The sequence below is a fragment of the Phocoena sinus genome, chromosome 16, assembly GCF_008692025.1.
Source record: "Phocoena sinus isolate mPhoSin1 chromosome 16, mPhoSin1.pri, whole genome shotgun sequence".
In the NCBI taxonomy this organism is placed as follows: Eukaryota; Metazoa; Chordata; class Mammalia; order Artiodactyla; family Phocoenidae; genus Phocoena; species Phocoena sinus.
This window is the reverse complement of record NC_045778.1, coordinates 70,742,343-70,765,128: the sequence shown is the minus strand read 5'-3', so window position 1 is coordinate 70,765,128 and position 22,786 is coordinate 70,742,343. Positions and strand designations below refer to the sequence as shown.

At 44.7% G+C, this 22,786-nt stretch overlaps 1 protein-coding gene across 2 annotated transcripts in view; it reads left to right on the top strand.

The window, feature by feature from the left end:
- GFRA1 (GDNF family receptor alpha 1) overlaps nt 1–22,786 on the top strand; it is a 203,541-nt gene that overhangs the window by 158,710 nt on the left and 22,045 nt on the right. For both annotated transcript variants that reach the window (XM_032608605.1, XM_032608606.1), the window contains 3 exons: nt 5,337–5,446; nt 8,373–8,507; nt 18,144–18,325. In XM_032608605.1, coding sequence (XP_032464496.1) covers nt 5,337–5,446; nt 8,373–8,507; nt 18,144–18,325 — 427 coding nt within the window. The remainder of the gene's footprint in view (nt 1–5,336; nt 5,447–8,372; nt 8,508–18,143; nt 18,326–22,786) is intronic.

Genomic DNA, 22,786 nt, shown 5'->3' with positions numbered 1-22,786 from the left:
ACTGAGGCTGTGAAATCAGTGGAACCTTAGGAAGAAGGCTCTGAAGAAAAGCTGGTCAGACGGTGGGAGGCACAGAGCAATTAGACACTTGACGACTTTAATTCAATCCCAGGGTAAAGTCCAGCACCCTCCTCACTCTCTCCTTCCAGGGCTGTTACAGGCAGTTGGCGATTCCTCTTCCAGTGAAGGCCCCTCTGCCACCACTTACCATGTGACAGTGAACAGGACCTTAACCTCTTTGGCCCTCAGCTTTCTCGCATGTGAGATGAGGGGATCCACTGAAAAGATCTGGTCTCTGTACTCAAAGGAAACCAAATGCCTTGGCACTAAATCATGTGTAATGGTGGAATGGGATCATGGATGAAAATAAGAATGATTCAAAAACAAGTGGATTTTTTTTCCGCAAGTAGCTTCAAGTGTCCAATAGACTGTCTTTCTGAAGTGGAAGGGAAATCCAAGAGCTAAGTAGTCAAGCATTGTGTTCAGGAACTCTGGTTTATTAGTGTCAGAGCCTGGATCTCTTTCAGGATCTCACAATTCTTTGTCCAGGTCTCCATTCCAGCAACCACACAGCTTGTATCCAAGTATGGGATTTGCCCTGGGGAAAAACAAAAAACATTTAAAGGATTAGAATAATCCACGATGAGTGAAACTGGGCACCACTAGTGTGTTTTTTACCTGTTCGCCATAACACTATTTTCCTAAAAATGGTAACAGAAAAAGTAGGTAAATGATTTCCCCCCCACTGTCAAAAGACCATCTGCGGTTTAAGACGCGCCTAGATTTTATCATTTTAATCATTTTTCTATTTCCAGTTAGCAGCATGCCTCCTTTAATATGATATTTTCTGCATGAACCACTGTTTTCTCTTCAGCAGATTTCCTAAGGCCAACTTGGCATTTGCCGGCCTTTTTCTTCTCTTTAAGGGTGGGAAATTTCTCTTTCGCAGGGAGATACATTTCTACTTTAGTGCCTATTCATTTTCTAAGAGAAAAACAATCAGGTTCATCACTGCTGTCGTCATGGAGATTTCACGTCTCCAGAAGAAATGCAGTTGTGGAATTTCTTTGTTAATCCCACACTGGCCATGTAAGCTTTCTTGTTTGCATCACTGCAGCCCAGGCGGAGGAAGCCACTGAAAAAGGTTACGGCGTGATTCTTAACCCAGGGTGGGCAGGAGGTCGTGTGCAGGGGGCGGTCCTGGGATGCTGGGGCTGGTTGGCAACTGGACAGATGAAGGTCTGGGGCTCACACGACCTACTAGACGCTTGACTCCCAAGGCGCCATGACCTTAGCACACCCACAGCCCACCTCACTGTCTTCCTTGCAGACTCTCCTCTCCTGGGTCCCCCTCCACATTCCATGGCACCACTGTCTACTGAGCTGTTCACACCCTGATTCTGCCCCCTCCATTTTGCGGTCTTGACCTTCATTCTAGCAACACCCACCATTCAGGGCATCCTCCTTCCCTCCTCCCCTTCTGGCCCTCAATTCTCCGCTGGCTGCAGCCTCCAACACCATTGTCCCTCCTGCCTTTGGCCAGTTTCCTGATCCTGCTCTTCTCATCGCTGTTAGAGCAGGGGGGACACAGAAGAGGTCTCAAGCAAATCTTTGCTTAATAACTGAGACACCCAAGAGTCTTCCTACTCTGCAGATCTGCTCATGTTACTTCTCTGTTTAAAATCCTTCTGTGACTCCCACTGCTTTCAGGATAAAATCCAAACTCTTAGGTCATTCAAGGCCCTTGGTGATCTTGCCAGCACCTTCTCTTTCACTCAGCCATTTGCCTCCCATGGTCCCACCATCTCAAGTGATCGACCGACAATTTTCTGGATGATGCACGTGTTAGGTGTAGTGGTTGAGAATGTCCTCCAGCTCTGGAGTCCCACTGAATGTGGTCACATTCCAGCTCCGGCACAGAGCTCTACAACCTGGAAGGAGTTACTTAACCTCTCTTTCCCTCAGTGTCTCCATCTGTTAAATGGGGCTGATAGTATCACCTACTAAGGTTGTTGTGAAAATTAAGTATGTGAGTACATGCCAGACACTTAGATCAGTGCCTGGCAGGTAGAAACACTCCGTAATTATTAAGAATATGGTTACTTTATCACATACTGCTTCCTTCTGCCCCGAGTACCCTCTTCCACCTTTTCCTGAAGGATCCTAGCTCTCCTCCAAGTCTCAGTCTCAATATTACAGCCTCTCAAGCTGTGGTTTCCCCCTCTGTAAAATTAGGAAAACGAAGTAATAGCCCTTACCTTATTAGAGTTGTCAGGGAAAAATATAAAGTGTATGAAGGCATACCTAATATATACTAAATACTTCATTCACGTTGTGTTATTTTTATTAGCAGCTTTTCTTACCTTTTATCAAGAGCTAGCCACTGTAGTATTATAATCTTTTTACTTGTTTCTCTTAGCTTCTAGATGGCAGGTTATTTGAGTTCAGGGACAGGGAACTTATTCATCGTTATTATCACAAGCACTTCGGTGACTGGAGCGGGCAGGAAGTCAGAGGCTTTGTCAATACATGTAACCATTTGCACACGTTGCTTTGAGAGATTTCTGTGGGGAGAGATTACTGTGCTGCTGGGATGTGAGGATCTTTGGGGAGGACTGTTTTCTCTCTTTGGAAAATACTGGAGACTGGAGGTTAATTTACGACACCATTTCACGTGCCATTTGACACAAAGGGAGAGGAAGCCTGTCCTGGAAGAGCTGGGACTCAACTCCCAAGACCCGACACATGCTTCATCTCTGTGATTGACGACACCATGCTGGCTTTTAAAGAGCACTGTGCCAGTAAATATGTAACAACTGGTTCTCCAAGAACAGCACAAGACCCTGATTTGTAGCACTTGCTGATTACCATTGGGTAAATACTCCCACCAAGGCCACTTTCAAGCTACCACTGTGATGTTAACCAACTCGCAAAATTCGTGAAAAGGTACCAGTCTGCCCGTAATGAGCTGGCTCCAGGAACCACTGTATAAACTTCTTCTGACGTCAGTTATTCTATCTGTAAAATGTGAATCACAGAAAGTGGCCATCCTGTCTCCAAGCATAAATGGCAGGGGGAGGTGGGTCAGAGGTGAAGGAAACAGGGAAATGTTAGTGCTTTAACTGTGCTGCACGTGCTCACGATTATTTTGAGACTCTTGCTGTCCACTGGCTTGGTTTTGTCTTAGGACCGGGATCTGTGCTGACAATCTTCTCTCCAAAACCAACCTGTCTGGGGTGATGCTCAGAGCAGTATATCTAGTTTTATCCTCCCAATCAGGGTTATGTTCTCTGCAGCAGACTGACTCAATTAGCCTTTCAATTCCAGAGTCCAGTTGTGAGTCAGTTCTGAGGTTGTTAAGTAAAATGACTCTGGTGGCATTAGCCTTGTGCTGGAGGGTAGTATTCCGCATCACGGTGCTGTTCAGTTAATAGTCTGCTCAAGAGGCTACGAGAAACAGGAGACTCGGAGACGGCGCGACCTTTCGACCATCTCTGCGGGGCAGCTGGGAGCGTGGGGCTGCCAGGTCAGAGAGCTGATCAGGTTGTGTGCAGAACTGGAGTCGCAGCTGCCTGAACCACAGTTGGCCTTTGCAAAGTTAGTAGCCCAATGCCATGAGGTCATTAACTTTCATGACCAGGGAAACGCTTCTGAAATTAACACTCAATCCAAGCTGGATGCCGTTGGTGCCAGTTGAGTAAGCCTGAGTCACCTTTAGGGATTTCCTCTGAAAGATAAATCCTTTAACCAGGCTACAGAAAATGGACGGGTTTTATGCCTTTCAGTGTGTTCAGTTAGAGTCAGAAAACACCAACTAGGCTTAGACCGTGGGAGAGATCCCGGCACGTACACGGGCATACGCACGAGCCTCATTTGGAGAATTTTGCCAAGCCACTTAGCTTCAGCATACGGCCCTGCTTGGGAAGCGTTCTAAAGGGCCTGTCTGAGGAGTGTCAGGTGCTGTGCAAAGAAGATAAAGCAGAGCTTCAACACCTGCCTCGGGGAGTCACCGTGATGGAACCAGGCACACGACATATGGGGTGTACAGATTGGCACAGGTAGGGAAGCTCAGACACGCCTTGTTTACAGGGGTTCAAGGAGGGACCAATCCCATACGAACCATCCTTTTCAATGTGCTGTGAACTTAGATAATTTCATCAGGCCTTTTAATCCCCTTCCAGTTAAAGTTGTAGGAAAGGGACATGGAATGTGCATCCTACAGGCCTCTTACAAAGCTCTGTGTTCTCCAGACATCCTCCATTGTTCAGCTCCACCCAGGCAAGCTTGCTTATATCATCAAGGATGCTAAGTAAATACAGTTTCTTGGGTGGATAGAAGTAAAAACAGCTCTGGGTATGTTGGCTGGCAACTCGGGTGAGCTGAAGGGAAGAAAGCTAAGACAAACGTCCATTGTGTCCCGTAATTATCAGATAATTTAAATTCTCTTGAAGTCCATTGTGTTATTCACATAGAAACAGAGCTGTGGTCTGCTCGGATGACCTCAGAGGTGCCCCAGCTTTCATTCAGGATTTCTCCAACAATATCCTCTTTAGACTGAAAAAGAGCCAGTTGGCCACAAAGAGCCCTTTTCCTCCCCAGACCGGTGTTGTCTCTGGCCCTGTCTTCACTTCTGCACCTTCCCCACCACCCAGGTCTTCTGGGTGGACTGCGCTGGCCCCTGGAGGCTTAGCAAGCTGCAGACAGATGCTTCGCTTTGATCAGTGGACCCCCTACACCCAGTCAGACAGTGAAATTGCACCCTGAGCCAGCATCACCCTGTCCCTTTTGCCTTTCCCTTCAGTTCTGGAAAGGCGAGCGCCTCCTCAGTATCACTTGGCTGGAATAAACCACTGCCCCCTCCCTGGGGTGGTGGCTGAGAGATGACTTAGATGACAGATACACGTATTTTTTAAAGCCACGAGTAATTACAGGAGCAGTTGGGCTATAGGATCCTGTTTTGATGCCAGGGACATGTTTCTGTATAAAGTAAATGTTTTCCCAGTGTGGACCTCCGGTGAGCGTGTGGAGAAGCACATTTCCTAAAGATGCAAATAAGTCTAGTCAGAAATAAATATTGAATGGAAACTTCAAAGCATCTAGATTTCTCCAGCTATAGGCCCTGAAGTCTTCTCTGCAAGGCACCCACACAGGAGGGCGAGGGGACGGTTAGGGGCACGCATAAGAGAGGATGCTAATATTGTAAGAGTTCACGTTCTCTGTATTTTTTGGTGTGGAAAAAGGCCTATCAAGGAAGGAGTAAAGAAAAGTTATGTCTGTCCAGAAGCTTAGGCTATTTTAAAGCCTATTCCCCACCCCCTGCTTTCTTCCTGTTACAGATCTCGCCTGGCGGATTTTTTTACCAACTGCCATCCGGAGTCAAGGTCTGTCAGCAGCTGCCTAAAGGAAAACTACGCTGACTGCCTCCTCGCCTACTCGGGGCTTATTGGTAAGACTGGAGAGACATGGGATGGGAGAAAATGCTGGTTTGCAAATACTCAGACTCCTTCCATTGTAGCCTGCCGCTCCGCATGGATGTAAAAATCTCCTAGGAATGCTCTGTGCTGGTGTTTTGATGTTGGGTCCTTTAGGACTCGCCTCTGAAGAAGGGGGGAAGAAAAAGGAGGAAAATGGATGCAATGGATGCGCAAAGGCAGGAAGCGGGGATTATTAAAGAACTGGAAGGCAGCAAGTGTGAACACCTGGGAAGCGTCTCAGTTGGAGAACTGACCTCACAGAACAAAAGTAGGGGGGAGGGCTTCCCTGGTGGCGCAGTGGTTGAGAGTCCGCCTGCCGATGCAGGGAACAGGTTCGTGCCCCGGTCCGGGAAGATCCCACATGCCGCGGAGCGGCTGGGCCCGTGAGCCATGGCCGCTGAGCCTGCGCGCCCGGAGCCTGTGCTCCGCAACGGGAGAGGCCACAACAGTGAGAGGCCCGCGTACCGCAAAAAAAAAAAAAAAGTAGGGGGGAAAGCGTGGTTATGGAAGAGGAGAGCAAGTCAAACCAAGTTAATTGAATTGGGGAACTTTGGAGAGAGGGAACTTGGAAGTCATTCAGGCTGGGGAAGTCAGAAAGGCTGTTTTCCAGAAATGGCCCTTTGGAAAGAAAATCCCTGAACACTGGGGGTCCTGCTCGCCATTAATATTCTGGGTAATTCAGCTCCTGGTGGGTAGGGGGTGTTTCGCCTAATTTTTTCCCCCTGAGAACAGACATAGCAGAAATAGTGTTTTCTGTCTTTCAAGACCTAAGGTGTTAGAGGAACCAGGTTCTTGGCATTCAGGGGAACAGTGCAAATAAATGAGGCACCAGTGTGAGTCGGAAGAGGGACAGAGAGAGGCAGATCTGTACCCAAGGATAAACAGGGGCAGCAGGAGGAAAGGAAGGGCTCTGGGTGCCAGGGCTGCAGAAGCCTTGGTGGCAGGGCTCGCTCACGATTGTCGTTTGAGAAGCAACAGGTAATGAAGGCTGGGGAAGGATCAGGGAAGTCACGGTTGTCAGAAGCCTCATGGCTCAGCCAGGGTGTGAGCGCCTGCCAGGATCACACAAGTCACCAGGCAGAAAGAAGTTCCCACCAAGAGTGACAGCACAGACCAAATTCTTTGTCACCAGAGTGTCTTCAGCAAGAGCCACTGGGAAAATCACTGACTGTACTTAACGCAGGGATGTTGCAGGTGCCTGCACACTCATCCCAACTTTTTTTTTGCAGGGATACCTGTGCTCTCCGGTAATACCATTCACCAGCTATTGCCCATTGTCATGGATAGGTCCCATGAGCTTATCTCCCTTAAGTCAGCCCTCCAAATTTGCATTCACTCTCCCCTTTTCTTAAATAAGGTAGTCCCTAGTAGGATTATTTACCAACTATGGAATTACAGGTTTAAGAAATAGCTGAATTAAGTAAGGAGTGCTCATTGTAAAGGGTTTTTTTTTTTTTTTTTAAATACAGAGAACGCAAAGGAGACAATGTTAAAGATGTACAGCCCCACTCCAGGATCTAATCACTATTTACACCTCAGCCCGTACCTTCTAGGTGCACGTGCTCATGAAATACTCCATACGGCGCCAAGCCTCAGGGCTGCCAGGTGTTTCTGGCCTGAGGATGATGAAATCCTCATTATTTAAGGGAATAACTGGTTGAGACAATGCATTCTGTGCACCAAAATTTATTTCTCCCTTGGGTCCAGCTCTTTCCCTCCACTCTGGTCATTGGGTTCTAACTTCTGTCAGGACAAAGCTTGTTCCTACTTCTTCCAAATGTCAGGGATCCATTCTGGTGCCAGGCACACAGTGGGTGCTTAGCAGACATACTCTAACCTCTTCACTCAGAGTTTGGGGTGCCCGTTCCTTTCTCACCCAAAGTTAGAAGCTTCTCTCTGCTGTGGGTTGACATTTTCATCCCGAGGTATAATGGGACATTATTTAGTTCAAGTCAATAAGGAATGTAGGACAAAGAAGATATGCCCTTGACCCAGCAGAGCTTAAAAAGAATTCTTTTTTCTGTTTCTGACCCAAATATATCCTGTGGCTCACTGGACTTGACAATTACTTCTTAATTCCACAAACTGTATAAAAACAGAAGGCTTCTTGGCATGAGTAGGCATCGCCTGGTGTGAGCCACCCAGGAGAAGACATTTGGGTCGTGCTAAGTATAAACACATTGTTTATTTGTGCCAGTACAGAACTCATCAGAAGAACAATGAATACACAGGAAGACGTAGGCAAGAGTGACCACCCAGCATTTCTTTGAGGGCTTTTGAGGACTCTTAAGACAATACTCTAGGAGCCATTGGCTTAGAGAACTTCCATTGTTTATTTCCAATTCCATCACAACTTGGAACACTGAATCAGTTGAGCGTCTAGTGAGCAGCGGCCTCTTGTACACGTCCAGAATGTGGGGTAACCCATAAGGGCAGCTTCTAAGCTTCTCTGGGTTACTCTGAAGGAACCTATTGCTTCCGAGGGAGGTAGAGGCAAAGTCCTAAAAGGATTTTTTAAGATGTGTAAAACCAGCTCTATCTATTTATGAAGATTAATGACGTTTTCAAGAAAATGCAAGGGATTTGGCAGTTTATGCATTCTAAGTTACTTCTCCCCTACTCCGTGACATCCATACCATTTGTGCAGCGAAAAACACCCTAAGTGCAGCTCAAGGAGTTCTGTTAGAATTTTTTAAGTAAATGTGTAAATTATTTTATGTGCTCAAGATAAATTGCCAAGAAAATGCACTGTTTAACCTAATTTTCCACTCAGCAAACACAATGTTTGTAATTATCCACGGTGCATCCACTGTCAGAGAAACATTTGTTTCTTTTTAGGCTCTAGGAAAGTTTATACCATCACACAAGAATAAAACGCCTTGTTCTTTACTCTTCTAGGTACAGTCATGACCCCCAACTACATAGACTCCAGTAGCCTCAGTGTGGCCCCCTGGTGTGACTGCAACAACAGTGGAAACGACCTGGAGGAGTGCTTGAAATTTCTGAATTTCTTCAAGGACAACACATGTCTTAGTGAGTTTCAAAAACAACAGGCAACAAACACACAAACGTGTTTTCCCCTCTAAGTTCAAGCTGGCCCTTTGTGTTTCTTGTGTCTGCCTTCTCTCTCTCTCTCTCTCTCTCTCTCTCTCTCTCTGTGTCCCTTTTTTTCCTGATCGCTGCCAGTGAATCCAGCTCCTTTTGGCCTCACTATGTAATGCAGCGGGGCCGGAGCAAGTGATGAACTAGGTGCTGCTAAGACGGCGAGTCCAGAGGCCCAGAAGAGTGAGAGATGCAAATAACCAAGGGTACATTGTGTGGGAAAGAACATTTCTACCCACAGTTGAGATTTTGATCTTGGCAACCAACCCCAAGTCAGTTCCAGCAGTTCTTAAAACCTAGTCAGAATATACAATGTGAGACGCTCAGACAAGTTAGATGGGGGTAGGCCTCCAAGGGCTCTCTGAGAAAAATTAGAATGTTAACATCAATAGCCCCCTGGATGTTCAGGGTTGGCTCCGAGGAGAAGCAACGGTTCTTGAGTGAGATCGGCTGGTGATGCAGCCAGGAGCTTCAGGAGGTCGGTTATCTCCGGAGATGAGCTGAGCCGGGGATGGGGGGCGGGCGGTGGGCTCTGCTTGGGAACAGTACTGGTTATCATTGCAGGGTCCTTTAGGCAACTTGCAAACATGTTTCCCAAAGGGAGAGGGATAGAGAGAAATGTACGGGTGTGAGCGATGGGCCTCATCAGGTGAACTGTGTAAGCACTGTGCCAGGTCTCCCTCCTGTCCACCGAGATGTGCACGCTCTAGGCGATGATCCAGCTGAGATGCTTGAATACCTTATTCGCATTTTGCGGTGGCAGCCACCACTAATTTATCGGGTGCCTGCTCTATGTACAAATTCAGTCTGTGAGAATTGTACCGTATACATTGTCGCACTGACTGTAACCTGCACCTAGGAGATGCGGGTGTTACCTCCATTTCACAGTTGAATAAATGGCTGGTACTCACCTAAACCAGCCATGCCAGAGATAGGATCCAAAGCCCGAGTTCCTTCCTCTGCAGCCCCCTGTGCCCTGAGGGCTTCTGTGTCAGGCCTGATATTGAAGGGCCTGATGGACAGGAACTCGTGCCCGCACATCGGGGACCAGGTATGACTTCCCAGTGGGAAATGCGGACCCTCTGAGCACTGTGCCCTCAGCTGACAATTTCTCCATGGTGCTCTGAGTGATTTCTAAAGAATTAGCAAACTATTTACTGCACGCACATGGGAAAGCTTTTAAGTGTTACTTCTAAAACCTCCTCAGTTGTTTCTTCTGTTGAAAAGACAAACCTTAGTGATTTGCTCAGTAGGTGCTTGGCTATAACCCAACGCTTTGATCATCTTAAAACTAAAACAAGCTTTTGGACACTTAAGTGAAATTTAAACCCATAAAACTAGTCGAAAGTATGGAGACATTTGCCAAGACATTGGGCACCCCGTGGAACTACACCTTAAGCCTTTTATTTGGTCTTGACTAAAAAAAAGAGAAATATATATAAGCGCACGCACGCGCACACACACACACACACACACACACACACACACCCTCTTTTTCACATCCTGCACACTGTTCTGGCAGAATCCGAGTTTCACTGAAGGTAAAGCAATGACAACAGAGGTCAGTGTGAGAAAAAAGATTGTACTCACTTGGGCTGGAAAACCACTGCCTCACAGAGAAATTCAAGTTGTCCCTGCTTAATAATATTTTGGTGAAGGGGATAATGGTATCTTATTGTTAATGACTTTTCATAAAAATAAATGCGTTTGGTCTTCGCCGGTGACCAAAGCCAGCCAGAATCTTTCATAGTCATTCCATTTATACTTTGATTAGATGGAGCACAGCCTATCAAAGACACAGGGCTGTGAATTCAGTCTCTTGCAACAGGCCCTAGAGTAGAAGGAATTGGAATATGTAGATTCCAACCCAAACTCAATAACCCAATAATTCTGCTCCCTGCAAATTAACCAAAACCCTCCAATTCCCCTATTGTGAGCATGATTCCAGCCTGTTGTGTACTTCTGGTAATTGGGGAGGAGACAGTTATTTTCAAGCCAAAGTACATGGCCGAGGTGAAGGGAAGAGAGCGGAATGGTCTGGGGGCAGAGATGAGACATCAGTTACTGTCACTCAAGTCCTTTTTCAGGTGCTACCTTCGCCTTCCTGGGCCACGCCATCGAAACTCCAGTTCCCCGTTCCCATCCTGGTGCTCCCTGAACCCCACCTCTGCGTCATCTTCCTCCAAGCATTTCTCACCACCTAATGTATTATATACTTTACTTATTTGCCTCCCCAACCAGAATGTGACCTCCACGAGGACAGGGACTTTTGTCTCTTGTTGCTGTCATTGTTGTCCCCTGCCGATGCCCAGCACAGAGCGGTGACTGGCACTCAATAGATGTTCCATTGACACTTGAACGAATGAATGAGCAAGTGGACAGTCTTCCCAAATAGCAAGGCAAACACGCTAGAAATCACAGACAGTTTCAACAAGTGACATGGGTTTCCTGAATCTACATGCCTTAACAAGAAAAAGGAAGGTTTTGCTGTTTCCTTGTTGTTATCCTGGGTCATTTAAGGAAACTGGTCCCCCAAGTACCTCTTTCTTTACCTTCCTCCCACCCGTTAAGCCATGTCACATGGATGGGAGCATTAGAAGCATTGATATTAATTTGAAGCGGTTTCTTACAGCCTAAAAAATGTCGTTTTAGAAAACAAGCTTCCAATTTGCTGAACTTAAAGGACAACAATTTTAGAACAAAATGTCCCTTCTAAGAGGAAGACTAGGCTTAAATTATTCTGTCTTGTATATCGAAAAATGCCAGCTAAGAGTCATATATTAAAAATTTACACATTCAGGTCCCAAATGGAAGAGTTTGATACCTTATACGATGAATATGAAATAAAAAATTCCTAAATCCATGCCAAATCCCCAAGGACCTGATTAAAAACTATTTTTTATTCATCTTAGGGAGGAGAACAACACACATCCAATTTACTTGTGACATAAAAACAATCTAATCCCATGAAATTGTAATAGGATTTTAAAAGTTTTACATTTTAAACTTTTCATTTAACAGGGCTGCTCCTTCCTAATTATGCAGATTTTGTTTGGACAACTGGGAGCAAAAAGGGAAAAAATAATCTTACTTAAATTTTCACTATATATTATTGATGAGGTTTGGGATAGATTTTTCTTTTAAAGAAACTGGTTGCGTTTGTACCTTGAGCAATGCTGGGCTCATAGTAGGTGCTCTGTGGTAGTGAATCACACTATTTTGCTGTTTGATTTTACTGGCTGTCAAATTTCTATGAATGCCACTGAGTTACCCCAGTATCATAATTAGGGATGTGGTACTTTAAAAAAACACTAAATAGACTCCCTCTTTCGAGAACACCGGAATCACAACTAACTGCTGAACGATCATCGACAGGAAGACACTGGAACTCACCAAAAAAGATGCCCACATCCAAAGACAAAGGAGAGGCCACAATGAGACGGTAGGAGGGGCGCAATCACAATAAAATCAAGTCCCATAACTGCTGGGTGGGTGACTCACAAGCTGGAGAACACTTATAACACAGAAGTCCACCCACTGGATTGAAGGTTCTCAGCCCCACGTCAGGCTTCCAACCCTGGGGGTCCGGAAACAGGACGAGGAATTCCTAGAGAATCAGACTTTGAAGGCTAGTGGGCTTTGATTGCAGGACTTTGACAGGACTGGGGGAAACAGAGACTCCATGCTTGGAGGGCCCACACTAAGTAGTGTGTGCATTGGGACCCAGGGGAAGGAACAGTGATCCCATAGGAGACTGAAGCAGACCTACCTGCTAGTGTTGGAGGGACTCCTGCAGAGGCGGGGGAGGGGGGGTGGCTGTGCCTCACCTTGAGGACAAGGACACTGGCAGCAAAACTTCTGGGAAGTACTCCTTCGTGTGAGCCCCCCCAGAGTCTGCCATTAGCTCCACCAAAGAGCCCAGTAGGCTCCAGTGTTGGGTTGCCTCAGGCCAAACAACCAACAGGGAGGGAACCCAGCCGTGCCCATCAGCAGACAAGTGGATTAAAGTTTTACTGAGCTCTGCCCACCAGATTAACAGCCAGCTCTACCCACCACCAGTCCCTCCCATCAGGAAACCTCCACAAGCCTCTTAGATAGCCTCATACACCAGAGGGCAAAAAGCAGAAGCAAGAAGAACTACAGTCCTGCAGCCTGTGGAACAAAAACCACATTCACAGAAAGATAGACGAGATGAAAAGGCAGAGGGCTATGTACCAGATGAAGGAACAAGATAAAACCCAGAAAAACAACTAAATGAAACCAAGATAGGCAATCTTCCAGAAAGAGAATTCAGAACAATGATAGTGAAGATGACCCAGGACCTTGGGAAAATAAATGGAAGCAAAGATCGAGAAGATGCAAGAAATGTTTAACAAAGATCTAGAAGAATTAAAGAACAAACAAACAGAGATGAACAATACAGTAACTGAAATGAAAAATATACCAGAAGGAATCAATAGCAGAATAACTGAGGCAGAAGAACGGATAAGTGACCTGGAAGACAGAATGGTGGAATTCATTGCCATGGAACAGAATAAAGAAAAAAGAATGAAAAGAAATGAAGACAGCCTAAGAGACCTCTGGGACGATCTTAAACACTGCAACATTCACATTATAGGGGTCCCAGTAGGAGAGGAGAGAGAGAAAGGACCCAAGAAAATATTTGAAGAGATTATAGTCGAAAACTTCCCTAACATGGAAATGGAAATAGCCACCCAAGTCCAGGAAGCACAGAGAGTCCCATATAGGATAAACCCAAGGAGAAACACGCCGAGACACATAGTAATCAAATTGGCAAAAATTAAAGAAAAATTATTGAAAGCAGCAAGGGAAAAATGACCAATAACATACAAGGGAACTCCCATAAGGTTAACAGCTGATTTCTCAGCAGAAACTCTGCAAGCCAGAAAGGAGTGGCATGATATACTTAAAGTGATGAAAGGGAAGAACCTACAATCAAATTACCCAGCAAGGATATCACTCAGATTCGATGGAGAAATCAAAAGCTTTACAGACAAGCAAAAGCTAAGAGAATTCAGCACCATCAAACCAGCTCTACAACAAATGCTAAAGGAACTTCTCTAAGTGGGAAACACAAGAGAAGAAAAGGACCTACAAAAACAAACCCAAAACAATTAAGAAAATGGTAATAGGAACATACATATTGATAATTACCTTAACCGTGAATGGATTAAATGCTGCAACCACAAGACACAGGCTTGCTGAATGGATACAAAAACAAGACCCACATATATGCTGTCTACAAGAGACCCACTTCAGACCTAGGGACACGTACAGACTGAAAGTGAGGGGATGGAAAAAGATATTCCATGCAAATGGAAATCAAAAGAAAGCTGGAGTAGCAATACTCATATCAGATAAAATAGACTTTAAAATAAAGACTGTTACAAGACACAAGGAAGGACACCACGTAATGATCAAGGGATCAATCCAAGAGGAAGATATAACAATTATAAATATATATGCACCCAACATAGGAGCACCTCAATACATAAGGCAACTGCTAACAGCTCTAAAAGAGGAAATGGACAGTAACACAATAATAGTGGGGGACTTTAATACCTCACTTACACCAATGGACAGATCATACAAAATGAAAATAAATAAGGAAACAAAAGCTATAAATAACACAATAGACCAGATAGATTTAATTGATATTTATAGGAGACTCCATCCAGAAACAGCAGATTATACTTTCTTCTCCAGTGCGCACAGCACATTCTCCAGGATAGATCACATCTTGGGTCACAAATCAAGCCTCGGTAAATTTAAGAAAATTGAAATCATATCAAGCACCTTTTCTGACCACAATGCTATGAGATTAGAAATCAATTACTGGGGAAAAAAATGTAAAAAACACAAACACATGGAGGCTAAACAATACGTTACTAAATAACCAAGAGATCACTGAAGAAATCAAAGAGGAAATCAAAAAATACCTAGAAACAAATGAAAATGAAAACACGACAATCCAAAACCTATGGGATGCAGCAAAAGCAATTCTAAGAGGGACGTTTATAGCTATTCAAGCATACCTCAAGAAACAAGAAAAATCTCAAATAAACAATCTAATGTTACTCCTAAAGGAACTAGAGAAAGATGAACAAACAAAACCCAAAGTTAGCAGAAGGAAAGAACATCAAGATCAGAGCAGAATTAAATGCAATACAAACAAAGAAAAGAATAGCAAAGATCAATAAAACTAAAAGCTGCTTCTTTGAGAAGATAAACAAAAGTGATAAACCATTAGCCAAACTCATCAAGAAAAAGAGGGAGAGGACTCTCATTGTAGAAATTTCAATTAGAAATGAAAAAGGAGAAGTTACAACCAACACCACAGAAGCAACTCTATGCCAATAAAATGGACAACCTGAAAGAAATGGACAAATTCTTAGAAAGGTATCAACTTCCAAGAATGAACCAGGAAGAAATAGAAAATATGAACAGACCAATCACAAGTAATGAAATTAAGACTGTGATTAAAAAGTTTCCAACAAACAAAAGTCCAGGACCAGATGGCTTCACAGGCGAATTCTATCAAATATTTAGAGAAGAGCTAACACCTATCCTTCTCAAACTCTTCCAAAATATAGTAGAGGGAGGAGCACTCCCAAACTCGTTCTACAAGGCCAGCTATCACCCTGATACCAAAACCAAAGATGTTACAAAGAAAGAAAACTACAGGCCAATATCACTGATGAATATAGATGCAAAAATCCTCAACAAAATACTGGCAAACAGAATCCAACAGCACATTAGAAGGATTATACACCATGATCAAGTGGGGTTTATTCCAGGAATGCAAGGATTCTTCAATATATGCAAATCAATCAATGTGATACACCATATTAACAAATTGAAGGAGAAAAACCATATGATTATCTCAATAGATACAGAAAAATCTTTTGACAAAATTCAACACCCATTTATGATAAAAACTCTCCAGAAAGTGGGCATAGAGGGAAGCTACCTCAACATAATAAAGGCAATATATGACAAACCCACAGCAAACATCATTCTCAATGGTGAAAAACTGAATGCATTTCCTCTAAGATCAGGAAAAAGACAAGGATGTCCACTCTCACCACTGTTATTCAACATAGTTTTGGAAGTTTAAGACACAGCAATCAGAGAAGAAAAAGAAATAAAAGTAATACAGATTGGAAAAGAAGAAGTAAAACTGTCACTGTTTGCAGATGACATGATACTATAGATAGAGAATCCTAAAGATGCCACCAGAAAACTACTAGAGCTAATCAAAGAATTCGGTGAAGTTGCAGGATACAAAATTAATGCACAGAAATCTCTTGCATTCCTGTACACTAATGATGAAAAATCTGAAAGAGAAATTAAGGGAACACACCCATTTACCATTGCAACAAAAAGAATAAAATACCTAGGAATAAACCTACCTAGGGAGATAAAAGACCTGTATGCAGAAAACTATAAGACACTGATGAAAGAAATTAAAGATGATACCAACAGATGGAGGGATATACTATGTTCTTGGATTGGAAGAATCAATATTGTGAAAATGACTATACTACCCAAAGCAATCTACAGATTCGATGCAATCCCTATCAAATTACCAATGGCATTTTTTACAGAACTAGAACAAAAAATCTTAAAATTTGTATGGAGACACAAAAGACCCCGAATAGCCAAAGCAGTCTTGAGGGAAAAAACGGAGGTGGAGGAATCAGACTCCCTGACTTCAGACTATACCACAAATCTACAGTAATCAAGACAATATGATGCTGGCACAAAAACAGAAATATAGATCAATAGAGCAGGATAGAAAGCCCAGAGATAAACCCACGCACCTATGGTCAACTAAACTATGACAAAGGAGGCAAGGAGATACAATGAAGAAAAGACAGTCTCTTCAATAAGTGGTGCTGGGAAAACTGGACAGCTACATGTAAAAGAATGAAATTAGAACACTCCCTAACACCATACACAAAAATAAACTCAAAATGGATTAGAGACCTAAATGTAAGACCAGACACTATAAAACTCTTAGAGGAAAACATAGGAAGAACACTCTTTGTCATAAATCCCAGCAAGATCTTTTTTGACCCACCTCCTATAGAAATGGAAATAAAAACAAAAATAAACAAATGGGACCTAATGAAACTTCAAAGCTTTTGCGCAGCAAAGGAAACCATAAAGAAGATGAAAGGACAACCCTCAGAATGGGAGAAAATATTTGCAAAGGAATCAACGGACAAAGGATTAATCTCCAAAATATATAAACAGCTCATGTAGCTCAATATTAAAAAAACAAACAACCCAATCCAAAAATGGGCAGATGTCCTAAATATATATTTCTCCAAAGAAGACATACAGATGGCCAACAGGCAAATGAAAAGATGCTCAACATCACTAATTGTTAGAGAAATGCAAATCAAAACTACAATGAGGTATCACCTCACACAAGTTAGAATGGGTATCATCAGAAAATCTACAAACAAATGCTGGAGAGGGTGTGGAGAAAAGGGAACCCTCTTGCACTGTTGGTGGGAATGTAAATTGATACAGCCACGATGGAGAACAGTATGGAGGTTCCTTAAAAAACTAAAAATTGAATTACCATATGACCCAGCAATCCCACTACTGGGCATATACCCAGAGAAAACCATGATTCAAAAAGACACATGCACCCCAATGTTCATTGCAGCACTATTTACAATAGCCAGGTCATGGAAGCAACCTAATGCCCATTGACAGATGAATGGATAAAGAAGATGTACATATATGCAATGGAATATTACTCAGCCATAAAAAGGAACGAAATTGGGTCATTTGTAGAGACGTGGATGCATCTATAGACTGTCATACAGAATGAAGTAAGTCAGAAAGAGAAAAACAAAGATATTAACACATATATGTGGAACCAAGAAAATGGTACAGATGAACCGGTTTTCAGAGCAGAAATTGAGACACAGAAGTAGAGAAAAAATGTATGGACACCAGGGGGTGAAAGCGGCAGGGGTGGGGGTGGTGGTTTGATGAATTGGGAGATTGGGATTGACACGTATACATTGATGTGTATAAAATGGATGACTAATAAGAGCCTGCTGTATAAAAGAATAAATAAAATTTTAAAAAGAAAAAACAAACAAAAACACTAAGTAGTTGCTTTTAGTATAGAATTTTGACACAAGCATTTTCTTGGAAGATGGAACAGTGACTGTGATTCCAAATAACAGGTCTGAGTCTGGCTTTCAAAAGGCTCGACTGATGGGTGTTTCAGGGTAAGGATCTTGCTCCACACCTGATACGTGAATAGGGACACAATACATATTTGTTGCACTTAGAGCATTGCTAAGTGTCCAGCTCAGGGTTTAATGAATGAATGAATGTTTGAGCACCTGACCCATGGCTGGCTTTCAGCGTGTGGAGGGTGGATGGATAGATGGGGTTGGTTCACATAAGTCCAGTGCTCTCATCAGAATTTCTAGTGTGCCTCTCTGCCTTCATGTAGACTGTCTGTTACATTTGCTGCTTGACTTTAAAATTGGATTTCCTCCTGTTTTACTGCAGAAAATGCAATTCAAGCCTTTGGCAATGGCTCAGATGTGACCGTGTGGCAGCCAGCCCTCCCAGTTCAGACCACCACTGCCACCACCACCACAGCCTTCCGGGTCAAGAACAAGCCCCTGGGGCCAGCAGGCTCTGAGAATGAAATCCCCACTCATGTTTTACCACCTTGTGCAAATTTACAGGTAAGAGCAGGGGCCTAACTCCCTGTCGGTGCTTACTTCTGAGGGGAACACAGGTGCATTTTCTGAAATGTATTTAGAGATGGAGGGAGAATGATCGAATGCTGCTCAGGTTTGAGTCTCAAAAGTGCATTTTAACCATGAGAGATGGAGACCGTGATGTTCTCTAGAGTGGAGAGAAGGATGGGCTCTGGAACTGACTCTGCCATTGACGAGGGCTGGGGCTTTGGTAGGTTCAGTCTCCCATGGGGGCTCCTTCCCCTGCGTCCCGATGCGCACACTACTTTGTGTGTCCCTCCAAGAGTGGAGTCTCTGTTTCCCCCAGTCCTGTCAAAGTCCTGCAATCAAATCCCGCTAGCCTTCAAAGTCTGATTCTCTAGGAATTCCTCCTCCTGTTGCTGGACCCCCAGATTGGGAAGCCTGACGTGGGGCTCAGAACATTCACTCCAGTGGGTGGACTTCTGTGTTATAAATGTTCTCCAGTTTGTGAGTCACCCCCCCCAGCGGTTATGGGATTTGATTTTACTGTGATTGCGCCCCTCCTACAGTCTCATTGTGGCCTCTCCTTTGTCTTTGGATGTGGGGCGTCTTTATTGGTGAGTTCCAGTGTCTTCCTGTCGATGATCGTTCAGCAGTTAGTTGTGATTCCGGTGTTCTCTCAAGAGGGAGTGAGAGCACGTCCTTCTACTCTGCCATCTTGAACCAATCTCCCTCTTCTGCCCATTTTTTAATCGGACTGTTGGTTTCCTTGATGTTGAGTTGTATGAGCTGTTTATATATGTTGGATATTAATCCCTTATCAGTCATATCATTTGCAAACATTTTCTCCCATTCGGTGGTTTGTCTTGGGGGCCCTTGGCTTTGTCAACATCATTGCCATTTAGACTGAATGTGGAATATTTAACTCTATCTAAAGATAAGCCAGAGACAGTGTTACTATCAAAGTGTTAAGACAAATGTAGCATCCTACTCAGGTTCATTCTTCAGGAAGCAGAAGGAGATGCTCTTTCGTGGTTTGAGGAGCTGTGAGGCACTGCACTGAAAACCCCTCGTGTGAATAGAGTCCAGTGAGAACGGCCCAAAGACTTCTTTGGAGTTGATTCAGATCTCCAAGGGAAAGAACCACGATGACTTACAAATAGTCATTTCCTAACTTTAGTCAAAGCAGAGTGTTGATTCTGCCTTTCTGTTGATTTTTTTCATCATAATGAGTATTCAGCTATTTTGGGACCTATTCATATACTCACCAAGTATTTTCACACACTTCACCTCTTCGGATGTTACCCTCCTGACAGCTGCTAGAGAGATGCCTTGATTGTGTTGTTACTGGAGCCTTGGAGGACATGGGGCTCAGCAAGGGGACGCTTTGGCTTGAGCCTGCAGAACTAGCGAGTCACAGAACCAGCCCTGGAGTCTAGAGGCTCGTGTTCTTTCCACGGTTCTTCCTCGATTTGAGAGGCAGCAGTGACCACATGGTGACTTCTGCCTGCTGCCATGCCAGGGGAGGGGACCTGTGCCAGGCACTGTGTGTGTTTACACTTGTCACCGGAATCCATCCTCCCATCTCCCCACCACCCCCGGCCCAGGCCCTGCCGAGGATCATCCTCACCAGAACACTCACCGGAAACTTCTCTGCCAAATACCTTGTTGACTCGCAACCCAGTCTGTGTCCTAGAACGTATTCGGGCAGTTTTTCCACTTGTGACTTGCTTGCTATCTTCTCACCCCTAACACTCCCCTCTTTTTCTTAGATATCCTACCTGCCGTTCAGCTGAGCTTTAGTCTCTGTCTTCATCCTCCTGGGTCCCCACCAACACACACCATCATCTACACCCACACACAAGCCTGAGGAGAAGGCGGGTAGGGAAGACACAAGCTAAGGTCAACCAGCTGTTCTTCATACTTCTAAAGTGTTTCCTGAGCTCTTCCCATCTCCAGTGCACTGTGCAGGAAATGGCAGAACTAGGAGGAAGCTTGGGGAATATTATGGCATTTAACTGCCCCATCCTGCGGTACGGCCCTGAGGTTCAGGGAGGGGGAGTGACTTGCACTAAGTCCCCCAGCTGGTGAGAGGTGGGTCTAGACGCAGACATAGCACCACAGAGCACAGTTTCTTTTTTATCTTTGGCCGGGCCTCAGCGTCCTGCTTCCTCTTAGGTCAGCCTTCTGTTCTTGTCGGGTCCGCTCAGCTTCCAGCATCTGTAAAGACAGGTGGCCAGATGAGGGTAGGACCTGTTAGGATGAGGTGATGACAGTGGCCAGAGGTGGTTCCTGACCACAAGAAGAGGCAAGCTTTGGCTGCAGCAAAACCGGTTTCTTCTCTGCTCGTGTCTAAGTGCACAGAGCATGATGGCAGAGGCAGTGTTCACCCTGTTTATTAAGCTCCTTTTGTGTTCCGGAAACTTCATGGAGATGGGCATTCAAAAAAAATTCTGTCCTCAGGGAACGTACAAATAGTGGGCAAGATGCAGCTTGTCAGCATTTTTGGAAGGTCAGACTGAGTTAATAGATGGCACCTCAGAAGAATACTCATCACTGGAAACTCCGTGAAATTAGTTTCCCCCATGAGAGAGGAGTCTGACAGCCATGCGGAGGTGTTCTCCCCATCTCCCTGCCCCCGGCCCCACCAAATCACCTGGCTTCTGCTTCTCGGGGTACAGTGCTTGGCTTGGCCACATGGTGTTTACCTCCAACAAGATCTGCCCGACCACCCCTCCCTGTCAGGGGGACTCTTTGCCACTGCAAGGTCACCCTGGCAATGTCAGAGGAGACATGAGCTCTCTTCCCAAGAAACAGCCTTTCCTTCTGCTGTATTAGTGGTAGGAACTCTGCCTCATAAACAGAGGGGCAAAGTAGAATTAAAGTAAAAATTAAAGCATGATGTTTCTCTCAGGGCTGCCATTTAACTTCTCAGCAGAGGGGGAAATGGAGACGTGGGAACACCAAGGAAGGAGGGGCGGCCACACCTCTCTCCCCGATGACACACACACAATCCACACATCTTGGAGCTAAACAGCATTTTACTTCTAGGGAGCTCTTAAGGGTTCCACAAAACCTCACCTTACCTCCTGCGACGACTACCTGTCGCATGAGGCAGGGGGTGAGTTCTTGGGTTTTACAGCCAAGCCTGTGTGCAGACCCAGGCTCTTGCCCTTACCAGCATCATGACCTCTCCAAGCCTCTGCTTCCTCAGCTACAAAACGTTACGACTGCCTAGCTGCTAGATTAAGAGGATTAAATGGGGGTAATGTTTCAGTGCTTGGGGCAGAGTGAATGCTCCAGAATGTCACACGCGATGCTTAATCCCAAGTCAGTTGGCCATTTGGCCCTTTGCAAGAGATGGATGGTGGCGTTGTGCCTTGCTTGGGGTGTTACACTAGGGAACATTGGTGTGAGTTGCACTAACAGGTATATAGTGTGTTTCATTTTGCAAAACATTTCGCATGCATTGTGCCCTCTAGTCCTCACAACAGCCCACGAGTCAGGTATGATAAACATCCTTCTCTTTTACAGATGAGGCAAATGAGGCAGGGACAGGCTAGGAACATAACTGAGATCACACAGTAATTCTGTAGTGGGGCTAGGATTTCTGACTCTGAGGCCAGTGTACTTTTTGCCTTGTTCCATGACCTTGGACAACCTGGGCTCTTTCTTTGAATTAGGAATTGGCAGAGAGTAAGAAGTAAAAAAATAGTAAAGGAGGGCTTCCCTGGTGGCGCAGTGGTTGAGAGTCCGCCTGCTGATGCAGGGGACACGGGTCCGTGCCCCGGTCCGGGAAGATCCCACATGCTGTGGAGCGCCTGGGCCTGTGAGCCAGGGCCGCTGAGCCTGCGCTTCCGGAGCCTGTGCTCCATAACGGGAGAGGCCACAACAGTGAGAGGCCCGCATACCGAAAAAAAAATAGTAAAGGAGGTCATGCAGTATTTGTCTTTCTGTGTCTGGCTTATTTCACTTTGTATAATGTCCTCCAGGTTCGTGATGTTATTTATATGTGGATTCTAAAAAAGTTGAACTTTTTAAAGCAGAGACTAGAATGGTGGTTACCAGGGGCTGGGGGTGGGGAAATGGGGAGATGTTGGTTATAGGGTACAAACTTTCAGACATGCAAGTCGAACAAGATCTGGATACATAGAGCACGGTGACTATAGTTAGCAGTACCATATTATATACTTGAAATTCGCCAAGAGAGTACATCTTAGTTGTTCTTACCCCACCCCCCAAAATGGTAACTATGTGAGGTGATGAATATGTTAATTAGCTTGATTGCGGTAAACCTGTCACGATGGGTACATATATCAAAACATCAAGTTGTATGCCTGAAGTAAATACAATTTTTATTTGTCAATTATACCTCAATAAATCTGGGGGCGGTGAATAATAGTAAAAGAGGAAGGGAGAAGCTGGATTTGAGAGACCCATATGTCCCAGTGCTTCCTGAAGGGGGTGCTTCGAATGATGGGAAAA